We start from the raw sequence: 19481 nt of genomic DNA, 5'->3' as shown, positions 1-19481 counted from the left end.
ACAACAGCTCATGACAGAAAGACAAAAGTGAGGCCAGACATATCAACAGCAACAGTTCCCTGCAATGCAGTGACAAAGGCTAGCTACAATGATGTAACATATGCAAAACTACATGTGTGCTTGGATTCTTAAACCCATCATAGACTTTGCTCTCCTCTTTAAATATTTCCACTTTAGAATGAATCAACTATTACTTAAAAAAAACATATCTACTTCAAGCACACACACATGCACACAGTAAACCCATATATTAAGTTGGATGCATGTATCACTTTGCTCTTACTTGAGCAGATTCTCAGCTCCAGCCCTCATCCTCATCTGTTTGATAATCTGCTGGTTAAGACCGGCTCGTGTGTTCTGCAGTTTGCTTCGTCCAGTCTGTGCGAATGGGTTGCAACCCTGAAACACAGGAAGGAAAAATGAGTCAGCAAGAAAAAAACACCAACAAAAAAACCCATCTTCTAAAAATGTAACAAACAGAAAAACATAATGCAACAATGGAACAGTTTTACATATTAGAGAGAAACATTGTTGGATGCCAACAGTGGCTTCCCTCTTTGCTCTTCTGTAGAAATTGGACAACTACAAAGCTTCTGATACCAAAAAATTTGTGCCTTCCCAGCAGATTCTGCACATTCAAAACTTCAGCTTCAATTTACTATAAAAGATCTATTATATTATTACTTATTCAATGTGATAAAATACTTGACACTCTTAAGGTTTCAACATTTTTCTTTCTGTTAAAATTTTAGGGCTTTTACATCATTTTTAGTTTTTGACGTAAGAAAAAAAAATTCCTCAAAGTTGGTTGTGGAAAAAGCTTCACCTTATTATGTAATTACGTGTATCAATTAAGGTACCTGATGTCATTTTCCATGACTACACATAATGGACCCACATGAACTATAGCGGTACTACGTGTCCTTGACTTTATCACAAACTTACCAATCTAAATAAGTTAAAAGGTTGTCATTCACAGCAGCTCGCATAAACTGGCACCAGGAATTCATTCTCACTGACTCACTGAAGAGCAGAGGTGTGGTCTGTGGTTTATTTTGGTTAGTGAAAACAACGTGATGCGAAGAGACCAGTCAGCACAGTAAAACTAGTTAGATTACAGTGATCAGCATGGGACATCTAAGCTGAAATGATCTGACTCACTCTGAGGTCAGCAAAAGAATGAGCTTTGGTTTCTTTTGTAATAAGTAATAAATGGATATAGTATGTTTAATTTCTCTGTCCCGTTTCAAATGTCAACAATGAGGCACAAGTTTCGATTATTTAATTTTTTTCCATAACAGGGAGGATTCCCACAATCATGGTCAGCAGGGGAGAAAACAGTCTGAGTAAATTTTACCAAAAATTTCAGAGTAATGTTTAAATTACTGTTACACTGTACAATACAAATGAACATATCTACATAACAGCTGAAGATGATCTGTGCCCTGTGCCTCTGATTAAGGTTTTGAATCTAACAGCCAAACTCCTCAAAAAACTAAATTAGTTACACCTGAGATGTGTAGGATCACCATAGCAACAACAGCATAATACCAAAGTTAAAATATTAATATAAACTTAGGAGTAAAAATACTTTTTGTAATGTAGTAAAGCTTTGAATGCAGTCACCATCTCTTCACTAATAATGTGACAGTCTATCACTGCCTTCCCACTACCTAAACTGACTTAATTCACCTTATAAGATGTTGAGCAAAAGTTATATTTTGTAACAAAAACAGAACCCACACTTTGTTAACACTTTAATTAGTTCACAAGACTGTCCGGAAATTAGATGTTTTGTTATGTCTGCCACAAAAACAGCTTAAATATTCTTATTCATTACAGTTTCTCCAAGTAAGGCTATGGATGTACGTGCTTCTCTGTCACACCTGCCAGATATTTTACAGATAACTAAGTCTCACGTCAATGTTTATCTCAGAGACTTCCTGTAAAATGAGTAAGCAAAGGTATTTGTCTCGAGAACAAATTTCAGCACTGCAGGTCAAGTGGCTTCAACAATAGTCACATTTAGCATAATATTTTAGTCACAGTATAATGTACTCTCGAAACCAGCCTGCCATAGTTATTTGGTTCATCCTGTTCAAACAGTTGAACCACCTGAGGGCGTAATGATTAACCAGGTCATGTTAACTACACAATAGAAGAGTACTGAAACTATCAAGGGTGTGGCAAAACACAACAGATAATTGTAGAATGACGGCAGGCTGAAGACGTTTTGTCCGGTCACGTCAATCGTGACATCACCAGCAGCAGTATGTACCAGGACAAAGGAGTGGCTCAAGTATGATAGCAACCATGGCAGGACATTTTTCTACGTATACTTTGTTACTATGCTACAAAACTTTTTGACATCCTATTAAGTGACACATGGAACTAAACCACTTGGCTGCTTATGCTGCTGCTGCCCTTACTAACCCACTGATCCGCACACTGAACTGAGCCCCTCCTACCCACTGGCACACTTGAACAGAACAGTCTTTCTCTACAAGTGTTCAAAACACTTCATTAGAGCAAAACACAAAGGCAGCGCAGTCCATTACCATATCCATCAAACAGCAAATCAATCTGGTATTATATAACTGATTCTTCATAAAGAACATGTGGAGCATTAATTCATGGGATAGTTGGTTTATACAAGTGCTGATTAGGACTGGAAACGAGCCAGGGAGAGGCTTCAGCCATGACCCAGTTCTGGTAGCAACAGACTCACAGCTCCTGCTCGGTATCATTTAATGATGACAAGTTGAAAACTTGTATTTTCCCTAAATGACTCTTCACTCTGAATCCATTCCAAGTGTGCATACTGCTGTCAAACAGTGTGTTCTTGTTTCAATTCAAAGACATGCATTTATTTCAGGGGAACTACTGCATGAGTAAATATTTGTTTATGGCTTCATCTCATTCGCCGTTTTCCAATACAAAAGTCTACTGAGGAAATCTAAGTGTGCCTCCAAGTCAGCTGAGCTTGTCTGGTTTGTGAACCAGGACACATGTTGTCAATTTGTGTCTGTGGTCTGGCTGAAGGACACCCTCAGGCCAGATGCTACGTCAATCCTCTCACTGGCCAAGGAGGATAAGGAGAAGAAACATGCCTATTCGGCTTTTTGTTCTGCCATCTTTCCATTCTGCAGCCCAAACAGTCGGACACCAGCCAGCTGGAGGTGAAACGGTGGAAGGCTAGGACGGAAGCCCCGAACCACAACAGCTCCCTGGAGCATCCGCTGGAGCCGGTGAGGCCTTGTAAATCATTACACTCATTTTCACTCAAGAGTGAGAGAGGAGCTCAAAAATGGAGGCAAAGATCGACTCGACTTCACTTAGTTAAAATTTGACCCAAAGTTTCCAAATTGCAAATCTCTTCAGCGTGACAAAATGAGGGCACAGAACTCATTGTGTGGTTTTAGCAAATGTGCAAGCATTTTTATGCCAAGGCCATGAAAGTAAAACACATGAATGTTCAATACAGAAATACACCGAACTAAAAGAAAGAACTTAAAATGAAAAAAGTAGGTGCTTGTAATATCTGAAATGCCTTATTATAATAATAATAATAATAATAATAATAATAATAATAATGATATTTTGGAGGCTCTATAGTCTCCCATCATGTCTTGTGGCAGTGCCAGACCCCAGCTCCCACTGACCTTTTTATAGACAGAGGAAGTGCAACACAGAGCCTAAATCCAGACAGCGTTCAGAAGGGGATTTGGTGGGATTGAAAGAAACAAAGGCTGTGTTCAGATGTCCATCTAAACAAGCTTTTTCTATAAAAACACATTTCAGTTGTGGATACCAGTGTAAATGTAGAAGAATGAGACAGACCACAGCATGGCAGTCAGGCAAGCCAATAAAAACACATTAGATAATCACTCTCTCACTGCCAGCTGCCTTTCTCATGACCTCAAACTGGACAGACTAGGCGCTCTGGAAAATGCTACAACCCCAGGTACTTGAAAAGGTGAAACCAGTTGGAGAGGTTTCTCTGCTGGTCCTCATGCAGGGTTTGTCAATTATTGTGCCATGACAATTCACAAGCCCATTTACAGCATGAAACTGTCTCAGTTACACTACAAGGGGTGCATTTTTAACCAAGTCCAATTTAAATATGTATCTTTTACATCACTCTGCTGATGAGGTTATTCAGATTACCTCCCAGGAACTGTGTGATACAATCATTAAAAAGACCAAAGGTTTGCGCTTTACTTGGCTATCAATTTCTCTTAAATACAATGATCTGTTTTTTTTTTTTCTTCTTCAAACAAACCCAACCTGTTTCATGCCTCGGCAGTAAGGCTAAACTGACCAAAGTCCACCAGGAATGTCAACAAATTCTTTTAACTATCAATCATCCTCACACCTCCCTAACAACAAACAGGGAGTTGATTATGTTGATTGTGGGATATTTGGCCGCGGCTCCCAGTATCAACAAGTGCACGAAGTACAGCTATTCTGGGTGTAACACACACACACACACACACACACACACACACACACACACGGACACCTGAAGTTGACAATGCTGTGGTTTCTGCTGCGGCTGTTGGTGACAGATAAGGAGCAGCTTTTTGTACTCGAAAGACTGAAATCAAGCATCAACCTATCGATTTTTATTACATCTAATACACCAAAGAATAATTTACCATGATTAGTTGGTTTCTTTGGAAAAAATGAAAATGGAAGAAAAATAAAATAGCAACTAATTGCTATTTAAATGGGAAGCGGAAACAATAAGTTGGATATAAAAAGGGGGGTTCATTGGGAAATGTTAATTGTCTTTAACATTAGCACAGGCCTTATTAAACGTTCGGTTTAATAAGTTAAAACAGTAGCACGTCAACAACAAGCCTAACCTTAAGTCACTATTTTTCCAGGTTAAACTTAACAGTATACGCTGGATACATTACTGTGGGGATACGTGTCCTGCTTTTGTTCTCAAAGTGGAAGGACTAGAGACAAAAACTCACCTTTTTGAAATAACTTTTGTCTCCGCCGCCGTCGTTGATGCCATTTGGTAAAAGAGCGTCCGTCATCCTGAAGGCACGCACTCCGAGAACCTCAAGAGGAGAAAAAAAATGTTTTCTTTTTTTCTTTTTTAATTAACAGCTTTTAACAACAGGTGAGAACCTCTCTACACCACCAATATGCCTGCTCTTCTAACTTCTCTTCACTCAGTCAGAGATTTTTCCAGTAGGAAACCAGAAGCTCCGCCCACACAAACAGAATGGGTGGTGCTTTCACGGCCCAAAAGAAGCTCAGCGGAAGACACCTGTTTAGTTCAGGCTCTACGGAGTGCATTATGTGAGACGGCTAGATATAGGATGAAATACTGTTATGCAAGCGTGTAATAGTGAAAAGAAAAACAAGAAAATATATCGGTCTTTTAACTCTTGTATTGCTCTCAAAGTCAGATTTATATTCTATCAATACCTGTGCCACCCTCATCTAAATTTCCCAGATCTGTCTGACCAAAGAAAATCAAATGTTGAGCTAATACAAAAGTATTACATTAACACATTAAGTATTAAAGTACTGTAACACTGTAAAATACTAGCAGTAGTAGTTCAACATAACAGTCGTTCGTTTTTCAGTTTCTATTTTTATTCTAAGCAAATGGTTTGCAGAGTGACAGTTATCTATGTAAAACTATGCAAAATAGTTCCTTCAACATAAACCAATACGGAAATGTGACTTTGGCAACAGATCTGTTGTTCAAAATGTCCCACACACCAACACCGGACAAGGATATAATAATGTGTGATAAAACACGTAAACAAAAAAACTAACAAACCTGAACCCCTGCGTACTACAGTGAGGACATCCCATGGTTATGTTATGTTTTGTTGAGCCATATGAGTTATTTATCCTCATAGAGGGAATGATTACTAAAAATTACAAAGCTGCTGTCATTCATGAGCTTCATTCTAGAATAAAACTTTCTTTTTCTTTTTTTTCTTTTTTCTTTTTTAAACGGAACATGAGATGATGTGGCTAACAGCCTACTAGGCCACCTGGTGGTGTTGTTTCATTTTATTTTTCCACATGCTGATAAAGGCTGTATGTCTTTAAGTCTAAGATGTAATACTTGGAAGAAATCAGTGTCTGACACATATTTCATTACATCACCATTATCACATGAATGATTGCCACAGTTGTGTCTCTTTCTTTAAGATTCTTCCTTTGAAAGAGAAAAATGTTACCCTTGGGCTTTTCTGTTTTAGAATTCCCGAACTGTATGAATTTGAATATGCAATACAGCGCCATATTATATCACAGCTTTCAAAAGTATATTACTTGAAGTTTATCTGTTTTTTAAATGCTAAAATAAAATAGTGAATGCAGTTTCCTTTACTGACATGTAGGCTGGCAGAAAGGGGGCACTCAGGGAAACAAGATGATGTGAAATACAAAAACAGACGTTACAATAAGTAGTGTGTGAGTATGTGTGTGTCCTAAAACTCAGTCCCTGTGTTAACTTTAATTTTTGCCTGTGTCTTGTTTATAGTTACCTCATCAGGATTTGTTGTAGTGTTGCTGTCAGTAGCTGTCAGATGGCACATGTATGCAATACTAACAGAAGCCAGGGGCTTGTTTTGCCAGTTCTGCATCTGAAACCCAGCCAACAGCTTACAAGGAACTTTCTATTTATATCTTCGGGGTTGTTTTTTTTAACTGCAGACAGATTTTATAGTTAATGGATTTGTATGAAGACAAACCAGACATTTGTATTGATGTTGGCTTGCATTAATTTACTCCAAGCTGTTGTTACTGTGTATTTGTTATTGTTTGTTTTTGTGTAGTTTACTTTCTCTAAATGCTCTGAAAGAAACCAGCACCCCACAGTTTCTTATGTTGTAAACATTTGTTGTTTCCAGCTTTGTTCATATGTAACAATTCCTTGTTCTGTAATTGTTGTTAGTGGTGATTGTTGCACTTTACAGCCCTGTGATAGATCTGTCCAGAGTACCTATGATAAGTCTGATAGCCTCCAGTCCAACTGTGGCCCTGACCTGGATAAGAGAAAGAGAATGGATGGATGGATGGATGGATGGGAGGAAATTAAAGGGTGGATGGGTCTTGTGCCTAAGAATACAGTCCACTAGATGGAGATATTGTTTTTTTATTTCATCAACAACTATGTCTATTTTATGCAAATGTTTTTTTAATCTTATAGTTTTCCGTAGTTGTTTATACGCCATGGTGTTTGTTCTGAGTCATGAGGTTATCTCAGTTTACTATATTATCAATACATACATTAGAAAAACTTTGAGAAAAATGACTTTAAGGTGCTTTTCCAAAGATCTTTTTATTTAGTTATTAAATTTTTTTTATCTATTTTTATATTTTCTGTCTCATTTTTCTTTATGTTTTGTTTTTTGTTTGTTTGTTGTTGTTGTTGTTGTTGTTTTCAGGCTGTTACTATGACTCTGAAGGAGCACTGCTTCATTTCAAACAACTCAGCAAAAACAGGTGTGGCAGGTGTTACTAACAACAAGGACCTGTAACGGTCATATTTCACTAAACACATATCCAAAGGTTATCATTAACTGTCAAGTGTCTCTTGTTGCAAAGCGAAATGAAAAAGTCAGGGAAAATGTAGCTAAAATATTTTTAAACTACGTAAAGGGGATTTTGACCACCAGAAAATTTCTTTTTTTAATAAGCGAGCTCTGTTTTGTTTCTAAATTATCTCTAAGGGGATGCAGAGTTATGGGTTTGTAGATGTCAATCCATAATTTTACAGGCTAAATACCAACATCAAATTTGGAGCACATGTGGGCACTTATTGGGGCGTGGTCTTTGTGGGCAGCTCTTTGGGGCCCCTGTAGGAGTTTTTTTCTTATGGGCAATACTGATGTGAAATGTGGGGCCCATTTGTGCAACCTGGGTGGAGCCCCATCTAGCTGTGGGCAGCCCACAGCTAGAGTGTCACCATACTGTGCTGCAGGTTCATGGGTCTCACTTTGGGTATCTGCTTAGTGTGGGCTGCCCACAGTCAGCATACACTATGGGCTGCCCCGTTTGAGACTGTGTGGGTTTGTCCACAGTGGCCTCATACGGGCCCCAAAGTAACATGTTTGCAGGGTTGCAACATGAAGCATGTTCTAGATAATTCTACATTCTACATGTATTACATAAATAATACTGACTGGAATTATTTTACAAATATTACACTTTTTTACTGCTATAATTATTTACAGTGATATTATTGCTTAATAGAAAATACCCTTATTAGCAAAGAAATGACACTTTTGAGAGTAAGACAAAGTAAATACATAAAAATGTGGCTATCTGCAGTAATTACATTTCTAGTCAGAAATGTTGTCTTCTTAAGTTACATAGTTAACAGTGTTTGGTGCTGTCTTGCTGACACATTTGTCCACTGTGTCACTAGTTTCTATCAGTATTTCAAGTAAATAGCTTGAGCTGCTTATGTGAGTTGACCCACATAAGCAGCTGAGTTGTATTTGCTTTTGAACCACTTAAAGCCTTTTGGCTGTAATCACAGAAGTCTGCAGAGTGGTAAAAAACAGAGCTGCATTTTTCACTCACAACATTTTTTTACTGCTGAAAATGTACAGTCCACGCCATTTACCAACACTGTCACACAATCTTAAATGTATTACATTACATTACTTAGCTCTGAGCACCATCTCTCTGAAAATCTTAATGTCAGCCCTCAGAAATGTATATTATCATATAGAGGGTCCCTTGTTTGATTTAGCTTGCAGTGAACTGCGGGTGCTTTGCCTTTCCGCTCATTTCTCTTCCCCTCACTATGAAGCACAAAGCCGATTGTAAGTCAACTACTTCCCGGCTGCTTTTCTAAAGGCAGAGGGGGTACGGCAGTGAACAACGGGCACCGGCGTTCAACCCCCGGCCCAACAGGAAGTGCTGAAGGGTTGCTATGCAGCCCTGCTCCCCAACTGCAAGAACTCTGGGTTCCCTGTTAACAAATGATCTGTGATTTGGGCAGTATGGCAAACTATTGGAGCAGGCACTCCAGAAGCTCTACAGTAAGAATAGATCAAGGCTTGGATGAAAGAAAGAATGAGGGAGAGTAATAGTTTGTCCTCGGCACTAAAGTGTTGTTGGGTCTGTGGCCTCTTCTCCTCCCTTTTTCCTCTGGTCCCTCTTGCTCCATCCCTCTTGTTTTGTTTCTCTCCACTTCTCCTCCCTCTCTACCTGTCTCCTCCCTCTGCATCTCTGTCCTTGGTTTATCCTCTACTTGTAGTTTACTAGCCTTACTATTACATTCAAATCTTGTACAAGAGTTGAGTCAATACATTACAAATATTGACGTCCATCCATGCAATAAATCACAGGGCTCTGACATGACATGCCAAAACGTAAGTAAAATGAACCTTCCTAAAACATAATATTTAGCTTCAGAATGAATGTTAAAACAGATTCAGGACTTGTTAGAAGAAGGTGAAGTTTCAAAAGTTACACCAAATCAGCTAAAGATCATGAAGCCAGAGGACAACCAAGTACAAAAAGTAAAATAAATAAATAAAGCAAAATAAAAATACATGTGTATTATTTTCACTCCCAATGCACTGCACTCTATGTACATATAGAAAGAAAATCTTGGTGTATTTTTACTGTGTATATTAATCATGTGTACATAGTATAGTATTTTGGGTTAGCTCTAATTTTTCTAATATATCTTTTTCTAATATAATTCCCGTTTTCTTCCTGTCCCTTGTGCTGCTGTAACAAGTGAATTTCCCCAGAGTTGGATTAAATAAAGTCTATGTGTGTCTAAATGTTTGTTTTTGGAATGAACATTTCATTGTAATCCAACTGAAGACAGTTGACAAAAATACAATTTTTTAAAATTAATCCTTTATTTTTCCAGGTAAAAATCTCATTTCCAAAAGAGACCTGGCATCAGGGCAGCTAAAGTCAAAACACATACAACACATAACAACATAGCAATTAAAAACAAACACAATATTTCATACAAACAAGTGAAAAATATAATTTACATTCAGAGTGGGGACTACCGATTAAAGTAGGTGATAGGTGGAATGCTATATGCAGTACTTGTACTAGTCTGCCTGCAGGAATGTGACACTGAGGTCATATTAGTCACTACTGAGGAAACTAAACCATATCTTGATGCACACTCTAAAACCCAGTTAAGGAAATCCAAAAAAGTTGATTCTTTTTATCTGCATGTAGCGTTTTCAGTGAAAGAAATGTTTGATCGTTACGTTAATTTACATTTGAAATGTAAAATCACAGTCTATTTATGTAAATTTAATGGTATTCTAGACGAACAGTACAAAACTGTAAAATACACAGTAAAATACTTTTATATTACAATTTTTTTTTACAGTGTGTGATATTTTTTTTGAGGTGTGCTATAAAAATAAAATTTTACTTTACTTTAACTTTACTTTACCCAGACCTACCTACTGTGGACCTACATGGGCATGTTTGCTGGCACATTATCCATTATTTATAATAAGGAAACACCATATAGGGAAATGTGACTGTAGTGGAGAAGATGAAACCACCGAAATGTTTTATTGAACTGTCAGAAATATAAAGGCTGAGACAATTTGGCTGATTCAATACCCCGGTAAAATGTAAGTTTAACTGGGTCTTATTGATATACTGCAAAAGAATTTAGAAAATGTTATCCGAAGCCATCGGGTCATATTTCAATTTCTAACAATGACTAATGTTTTTTATATATATTATTTAGTTTATGGCTCTACCTGCTGTGTCAAACCTTAAACATTAATCCATATGGGTTTGTTTACAGTGCACATCGCTGAGCAACTGTCGCTGAACCGAGGAGGGGGCTAAGATTACATCAGTCACAATCATGTAATGGCGTGACTGCAGCCATTCCCCAACTCTGCTCAGCTGTCATGACAATTTGCATATAAACAAAATGATATGAGGTTGTGACTCATTGTTATGAAGCTGGTACTGGTTGTTATACAACTGTAATGTTTTTAAGGTTGGCGAAGCCTGCAGTCAGCTGAGACTGAAGAACTGGCTCAGATGAATAATGAAACATTTCTCACACTGAAAACGTTACATCCAGATGAACAGAATGAACTTTATGAGATGTAAATTGTATTGTTTAATTCAACCGTAAGCCGAGTATAGCGTAAATATTTCAGACAAATATGTCAGTGGGTCGTGATATGTGAACCAAAAGTACATTAATCGTCTTATTATGGGGTGGCTGTAGCTCAGGCGGTAGAGCATGTCATCTACTGATCGAAAGGTTGGCGGTTCGATTCCTGGCTTCCCCTAGTCTGCATGCCAAATATCCTTGGGCAAGATATTACCCAAATTGCTCTCCGATGCATCCATCGGAGTGTGAATGTTACTTAGAAAGCACTTAGAACAATGTGCTGGTGTGAATGGGTGACTGCACAAGTTGTGTAAAGCGCTTTAAGTGCTCAGAAGAGTAGAAAAGCGTTATATAAGAACCAGTCCATTTACCATTTATTCACACTGGTTCTCTGATATGGTACTTTACTTACTTTATTGGAAGAAGAAAAACGCAGGCTCATGTCTTTATTAGACTGTGAAGACCCTCTTATATTTTGTGGATTTTCATCAAATAGCCATCTATGACTGACCCTCTTCCTGATGTTCAAATGCTTTTTGGTTATTCCATTCTGTCTTCTATCACTGATCTTTTTTTGGTCTTCTTTTTTTTCTCCTCCTCATTTCTCACCCCCCTGCACTGTGCTTTCTCCTCCTGCCACTGTACTGGGATGCCATGATGTATTTGTTTGCAACACAGCTCCTCCCTTATGCCACTGCAGTACTTTGGCTGTTTTCCCCTCCATCTCCTCTTCCTCATCCCCTCCTGCCATCACACTGCAGCCAGTGTTTCTGCCTGCCTTCCTGTAGCCAACAAAGCATCTCCTCTCTTTGTTTGGGCCCTCCTTTTGGAGAGGGAGGCCGGCCTCCAAATTAATTTTGAATTCGTTAGCATTCGCCTGCCGCAGCTTAATGACTTAACTCCTTAAACTGTAGAAGAAGTGATGTGTATTTGGTTTTTTTGTGCTTATTTAGCCATTTCTATTTTAGGCTGTAGTATGAATCTCTATTGTAAACTGTGTATTTATTGGATCAGTAAATCCACCTGAAACATTGTCAATACTTTCATTAAAAACAAATAAACTCAAACGCCTAAAGAGGTTTGATTTCTTGCATCAAACTTTTCAATTCCTGATGCAACAGCATAAATCTATTTGTAAATATGCCTTCCTTCAGATAAAAAAGTTAAGAATATTATTAATGCCGCGGGTTTTCCCTGCTCAAAAAACAGTTAGATATATGCTTAATTTTAAGACCCTGACCCTTTTATGACCCTGGTGACTCCTTGGAGGTGTAGATGGATAGTAACATCCATACCTCTGTTACTGCTCCCATAGATATGGTCGGTAGGAGTATTCCTCTGCCTCCTGGTGCAGCCATCATTACCATTTCTTTCACCTGTGTCCTTCAGTGGACTGGTAGGTATATTATAGACATTAGTATAGATTTAACACTCACACATACATAATTAGTTATTTTGCATACACCAGGGATCTTAATGGATGATACACATCTTCTATTAGTTTGTTTAATTCATCTTTAATTTAATGAGTTGACAAGAGCCAATGTAAGTGACCAAAACAGTGAAGAAGGACTTTAAGAATGTTAAAATTCTTAGCTGGTATCATTTATCATATTAGTATATATACTGTTTAAGTTGAGCATGTAAGCATGTAGTTATTGGTGTATGTTTACATACAGAAATAGCTGCATGCTTACAAGTGATAAGTGTTAGCTGTCACCAACCATAATTCTACTGCTCCCCCCTGCAAGTATATGTGACTACTGACTCTCGTCTACTCTTTACTGCAGTTTGTGGTCCTTTCCAGCAGTCATGGTAGATGGGTGCCCCTCCGTGACCTGAGGTTTACCTGCGGTCTCTTACTGTTAAAAGAGTTTATCCATCCACTCTTATCAAGTGCTTGTTCACAGAGGATTGCCAAATCGCCTCTCTAATATTGCACAATATGAAGTCATATCAGATGACTATTGTTGTGAACTTCCATCCATCCATCCATCTTCTTCCGCTTTATCCGGGGCCGGGTTGCGGGGGCAGCAGCCTAAGCAGAGAAGCCCAGACCTCCCTCTCCCCAGCCACCTCCTCCAGCTTATCCGGGGGAACACCAAGGCGTTCCCAGGCCAGCCGAGAGATATAATCTCTCCAGCGTGTCCTGGGTCTGCCCCGGGGCCTCCTCCCGGTGGGACATGCCCAGAACACCTAACCCAGGAGGCGCCCAGGAGGCATCCTTGTCAGATGCCCGAACCACCTCAGTTGGCTCCTTTCGATGTGGAGGAGCAGCGGCTCTACTCTGAGCCCCTCCCGGATGGCTGAGCTTCTCACCCTATCTCTAAGGGAGAGGCCAGCCACCCTTCGGAGGAAGCTCATTTCCGCCGCTGCTGTGAATTTGCATTAGGCAAGGCAAGGCAAGGCAAATTTATTTGTATAGCACAATTCAACAACAAGGTGATTCAAAGTGCTTTACAGAGACATTAGAAACAAAAACAAATAAAAAGCATGATTTAAAATTGATTAAAACAAGCAAACAAACAAACTAACTAAACACACACATTTCACACCTGTTCGCGCGATCTGAACCCTTATCGTAAGGGGAGCTACCAGTCCTTCTGTGGACGAGCTACTTTCTATTTTAAATTCCCTGAATTTAAAATACTCTCTAGACCCAGTCTAGACCCAGCTGGGGAGCTACCCAGAGCTCTAAACCCACTTAACAAACAAACAAACAAACAAAACAGTATATAAAATCAAAACAGATAAAATCAGAACAGTAGATAAAATCAGTAGTTAATGTAAGTTTTGAAATTTAAGCTTAACAAACAAACAAAACAGTATATAAAATCAAAACAGATAAAATCAGAAATAGATAAGATCAGTAGTTAGTGTAAGTTTTGAAATTTAAGCTTAAAAGTGTGGATTTGGTGCTTTATTCAAATGCAGCTGAGAATAGGTGAGTCTTCAACCTGGATTTAAATAAACTGAGTGTTTCAGCTGATCTGAGGCTTTCTGGGAGTTTGTTCCAGATATAAGGAGCATAAAAGCTGAATGCAGCTTCTCCGTGTCTGGTTCTGACTCTGGGAACTGATAAAAGACCAGATCCAGATGACCTGAGGGATCTGGAAGGTTCATACTGGGTCAGGAGGTCATTGATGTATTTTGGTCCTAAACCATTCAGAGCTTTATAGACCAGCATCAGAACTTTAAAGTCTATCCTCTGACGGACAGGCAGCCAGTGTAAAGACCTCAGAGCTGGACTGATGTGGTCCACTTTTTTGGTCTTAGTGAGGACTCGAGCAGCAGAGTTCTGAATGAGCTGTAGTTGTCTGACTGATTTTTTAGGTAGACCTGTAAAGATGCTGTTACAGTAATCAAGCCTACTAAAAATGAATGCATGGACTAGTTTTTCCAGGTCCTGTTGAGACATCAGATCTTTTATCCTTGAAATATTCTTGAGGTGATAGTAAGCTGATTTTGTTATTGTCTTAATGTGTTTTTCTAAGTTTAGGTCTGCATCCATCACTACACCCAAATTTCTCGCCTGGTTTGTGGTTTTTAGATGTATAGATTGAAGTTCTCTGGTGACCTGTAATCGTTTTTCTTTGGCGCCAAAGACTATTACCTTCAGTTTTGTTTTTGTTTAGTTGGAGAAAATTGTGGCACAACCAGTCATTAATTTCCTCAATGCATTTACCAAGAGCCTGTACAGGGCCTCGGTCTCCTGGTGACATTGTGATATATATTTGTGTGTCATCTGCATAGCTGTGGTAGTTTATTTTGTTGTTCTTTATAATCTGTGCCAGTGGGAGCATGTAAATGTTAAACAGAGGGGGTCCCAAGATGGAACCTTGGGGAACTCCACATGTGATACTTGTCTGCTCGGATGTGAAGTTACCTATTGATACAAAGTATTTCCTGTTTTCTAAGTATGTTTTGAACCAGTTTAGTACAGTTCCTGAAAGACCTGCCCAGTTCTCCAGTCGTTTGAGTAATATGTTGTGGTCAACTGTATCAAATGCTGCACTGAGATCCAGTAAAACTAAGACTGACATTGTTCCACTGTCTGTATTCAGACATATGTCATTAAACACTTTGGTCAGAGCGGTTTCAGTGCTGTGGTTCTGTCTAAAACCTGACTGGAAGGCATCGTAGCAGTTATTCTGTTTTAAGAAGTAATTGAGCTGTTGAGAAACTGCTTTTTCAATGATCTTACTTAAAAATGGGAGATTTGAGATCGGCCTGTAGTTTTTCATTTGTGTCTTGTCAAGATTGTCCTTTTTCAGTATAGGTTTGATTACAGCAGTTTTTAGTGGTTCTGGAAACACACCTGACATTAAAGAAAAGTTGACGATCTGTAACAGGTCTGACTCTAAAGTCTTTGAGACCTTTTTGAAAAAACTTGTTGGCAGGACATCTAAACAGCAAGAGGAGGAGTTCAGTTGACCTAAGATGTCCTCCAGGTCTTTGCTGTTAATCGGGTGAAACTGTTTGATGGTGTTTAAACAGTTTTTCGGTGGACACAGTACATATCCTGGATCTGCTGTTGATGTACCAACTGCTTGTCTAATCTTTTGGATTTTGTCTGTGAAGAATTTGGCAAAGTCATTGCAGGCCATGGTTGAATGAAGTTCAGCTGCCACTGGCACAGGAGGGTTTGTTAGCCTGTCAACTGTAGAAAATAAGACCCGAGCATTATGGCTGTTTTTAGTGATGATGTCAGAGAAGTAGGACCTTCTTGCACTCCTCAGTTGTAAATTATAATTGTGAAGTTTCTCTTTATAGATGTCATAATGAACCTGGAGGTTTGTTTTTCTCCATCTGCGCTCAGCTTTCCTACACTCTCTTTTTTCATTTTTCACTAGTGTGGAGTTTCTCCATGGAGACTTTTTCCTTCCAGAGATAACCTTCACCTTAATGGGGGCAATAGTATCCATTACATTTAACATTTTTGCATTAAAGCTATTGACGAGCTCATTGACTGACCCTCTGAACAGGTCAGGTGTTAATGGGAAGACCTGGTTAAAGATCTCACTACTGTCTTCAGTTATACACCGTTTTGTGATCACTGCTGTTGATATATTTGTGTGGGCTGAGATTTTACTTTCAAAGAAAACACAGTAATGATCAGACAGGCCCACATCAGACACAGTAATGTTTGAAATGCTCAGGCTCTTGGAGATCAGTAGGTCGAGAGTGTGTCCTCTATTATGTGTGGCCTCTGTTACATGCTGAGTCAGCCCAAAGTTGCCCAGAGTGTTACTCAGGTCTTTAGTCCCTTTGTCCTGAGGGTTGTCCACATGGATGTTAAAATCCCCAACAATAATTACACAGTCGAAATCAACACAGATCACAGACAGCAGTTCACTGAGGTCATTAAAAAAGTCTGTGCAGTATTTGGGAGGCCTGTAAACATTAAGAAACACAACTTTGGATGGGGCCTTCAGCTGTAAAGCCACATATTCAAAAGACTGAAAACTTCCAGGAGATAGCTGCTTACATTGAAATGATTCATTAAATAAGACAGCAACCCCTCCTCCTCTCCTGCTCACCCTGGCCTCACTGATAAAACTGTAGTTAGGAGGGGTCGTCTCGATGAGAACAGCTCCACTGTTATTTTGGTCCAACCAAGTTTCAGTTAAAAACATAAAATCAAGGCTGTGCTCAGTGATTAAATCATTAATTAAAAATGTTTTCCCAGCTAAAGATCTAACGTTTAATAAAGCCAACTTAAGTGTTTTAGAGGCATTACTTGTCCCCTCGTGTTTGGGAGCAGTCTGTGGCACACAAGGTATGTTTACTATATTTAAAGATCTTTTAGAGTGCAGCTCTTTGTGTTTTGACCAGGCCACATGTCTCCTTCTGTCACCTAAAAGTACAGAAATTTTAAAACCTTCTAGTAAACAGGGTCCCAGCTTCTCCTGGGAAAAGTCACCACTGCCATAATCCTTGCAGCCCGGACCCTCCACACATCACACATCAGACTGCGGAGACAAAGCATGAAGGTGGTAAGGAGGAACTAAGGGGGGCGAGGCTGGGCAATGTGACTTCGATTGCTCTGTTGAGGGTGGGGCTCGGTGGCGAACCTTTGGCTGCTTTGGTGGGGGGTTTATGGGGGACAAAGAGGGATTGGGCCGGGGGGTAGATCTGAGCCCAGCATTGACCCGCTCCATCATCTCTTCAGTGAATTTCAGGTGTGGGGAGGAGGGAGAAAGGGAGGGGGAGGAGGGTGATGGGGGTGATGGCCTGTCAGGGGTTTGGGGGACTGGGGAAGATCCTGGTCCTGGTCATTGGTGTTGTTGAGAGAGTTGGAGGCAAATAGGGACCCCTCTTCTTGCCTCTTCTTGCCTCAGATGTCTCTCCTTTCTGAGGCTCTTCCCGGGTGGGGGCAGATGGAGCTCCTCCTCAAGGTTTCTGCTGGGCTTTGTCTGTTCTTGGAGTACTGTTTGTTCCTCTTTATGAGATAACTCCTCGTTTATCTCAGCCTTGGCTCCAAGCACAGATGGTAAAAAAAGAAAAAAATAGTGAAGAACTGTAAAGTAAAGACTTCAGTCTGCTGGCTAGGCTCCATGGAAATACAAAGGATCAGAAAAGTAACTGATAATAATCCACCCAATACCTAAGAGAGTGATTTCAGTCTGAACCATGAGGTGGACTATTCCTTGAGTCATATTTTTCTTGCATCTCAAGGCACTGAATATAATCACTTGTAAATGTGCACGAGAGCTGCTGTTGACACTTGTGGTGTATTGTTTTCATCATACAACTTTCTTTTCTACTTGGATTCTCTTGCATGTGCAGTTAGTGCCCTTAAAATGGTGTGATGACATCCTCAGAAAGCCTGGCATACACACCTTGGTGGCAAAATGTATGTACTGAGACCCAGTGAACCGAGCAAGCATCTAGTTGCTTTGCAGGAGATTTAGTTTTTTATTTTTCATCTACAACAAACCCTGCTTCTGACCGTAAGCTGTAAAACTGTTAGGGACAGAGGTCTTTACTTAAATGGCTAAACCTCACACTGACAGCAGAGAAGACCAACTGTAGTTAAGTTTGCTAGGTAGTTAAACACCAGAGGAAAGGTGCAGAGGAACTGGATGAAACAGGATAGGGCCAGACTGTAGCGGACAATGGACAATCAGGTCTGTAAAGAGGATCATTGGTGGTATTCATCCGGAACCTGTACAGGTTCAAGGTTAGGAAACAGGCAGAAAACATCGCTACAGATCCCTCACATCCCAGACATAAACTGTTCAAACTGCAGCCTTCAAGCAAGCGCTAAAGAGCAGTGTTTACAAAAACCAGCCGCTACAGAGACAGTTTCTTCCCCCAGGCTGTCACTCTAATGAACACTGTGAAATAACCCACTGTTATATCATTTAGATCATTTGCTGAAATCAAATTGAAAATGTTGCATTTTGCAAGGGAATCTTACGATTCCACTTGATGTCTCACAATTACATGACAAAAATCCTCAAATTATGCAAGTTTTGAACTCCTAAAATACAGCAATAATGTGTCTGTTTATGTCTCTTAGTTTCCAGCTGCCAGCTTTGTAAAAATAACTCAAAGGTCTTTGTTTTTGTGGTGGAGGAAAATTCAAGCTTGCACCAGAAAAGAATCTTTGATTACCAGCAATAAACAATCTCATATAAACAAGTCAATAAAATATGCTGAAAGACTGGCTGCTGAAAAGTCAAGCCAAGCAACGTGTCAAACTAATAAATTTTTATCAAAGTATATTAAGTGCCAATAATAATACTTCAACATTTAACAAGACTTAGTATGATATGGCATGTTCTTTGCCAACACATCAGAGGTCACCTAATAATGGGTTTCCAATAATCTAAAAGTGACAATGACACAAAATGTATCAAATAAATTACATTTTATTTAATTTTAAAGATTAAATCAAGTTTTTACAAGTTAATGACTTTATTGGTGTGATCCAAACATACAAACCGGGGACAATACACAAGTAAAGAGTCCTTAGAAATGTGAAACATAGAAACTCAGATGGAATCACTCAAGGGACAGAGCTGCTTAATCACTCACCCCGATTGCCGTGGAGCAAAACACTAAAACCCAAATTGTGTCTGAATGCAAGCCACACTGTACATGACAGTCACAAATTCAGGAGTGTGTGTGTGTATGTGTGTGTGTGTGTGTGTGAGTGTGAACAGGTGAATGAGAAAGTGCCTTAAAGTAAGTATAGCACATGCACTATCCCCTGGATTTGGATGCTCTTGTACATATGTGTACATTAATAACATTTATAGCAGGTATCAGTAATGCTTGAGGTCACATGAGTAGAAAGTCTTGTTTTTAGTGTAATTAGGAAGAGAGTGAGGAAGATCTAAGAAGGAATCCAGTCACC

At 39.4% G+C, this 19481-nt stretch overlaps 1 protein-coding gene and 1 long non-coding RNA gene across 3 annotated transcripts in view; one reads left to right on the top strand and one right to left on the bottom strand.

Moving 5' to 3' along the window:
* rhpn2 (rhophilin, Rho GTPase binding protein 2) overlaps positions 1-5186 on the bottom strand; it is a 25575-nt gene extending 20389 nt beyond the window's left edge. Inside the window, exons 1-2 of one of the 2 annotated variants that reach the window (XM_040011118.1) lie at positions 4983-5186; positions 284-399 (exon numbers count right to left, since the gene is read on the bottom strand). In XM_040011118.1, the coding sequence (XP_039867052.1) occupies positions 284-399; positions 4983-5048 (182 nt within the window). In that variant the 5' untranslated portion in view covers positions 5049-5186. The remainder of the gene's footprint in view (positions 1-283; positions 400-4982) is intronic. The other variant, XM_040011117.1, reaches the window with a different exon arrangement.
* The window catches only part of LOC120721078, a 20284-nt gene extending 803 nt beyond the window's left edge, over positions 1-19481 (top strand). The window contains exons 2-3 of the long non-coding RNA XR_005693107.1: positions 18247-18250; positions 19469-19481. This is a non-coding gene — a long non-coding RNA (uncharacterized LOC120721078). The remainder of the gene's footprint in view (positions 1-18246; positions 18251-19468) is intronic.

The sequence above is a fragment of the Simochromis diagramma genome, unplaced genomic scaffold, assembly GCF_900408965.1.
Source record: "Simochromis diagramma unplaced genomic scaffold, fSimDia1.1 OVJJ01000603.1, whole genome shotgun sequence".
In the NCBI taxonomy this organism is placed as follows: Eukaryota; Metazoa; Chordata; class Actinopteri; order Cichliformes; family Cichlidae; genus Simochromis; species Simochromis diagramma.
This window is presented reverse-complemented; position numbering and strand designations above follow the sequence as displayed.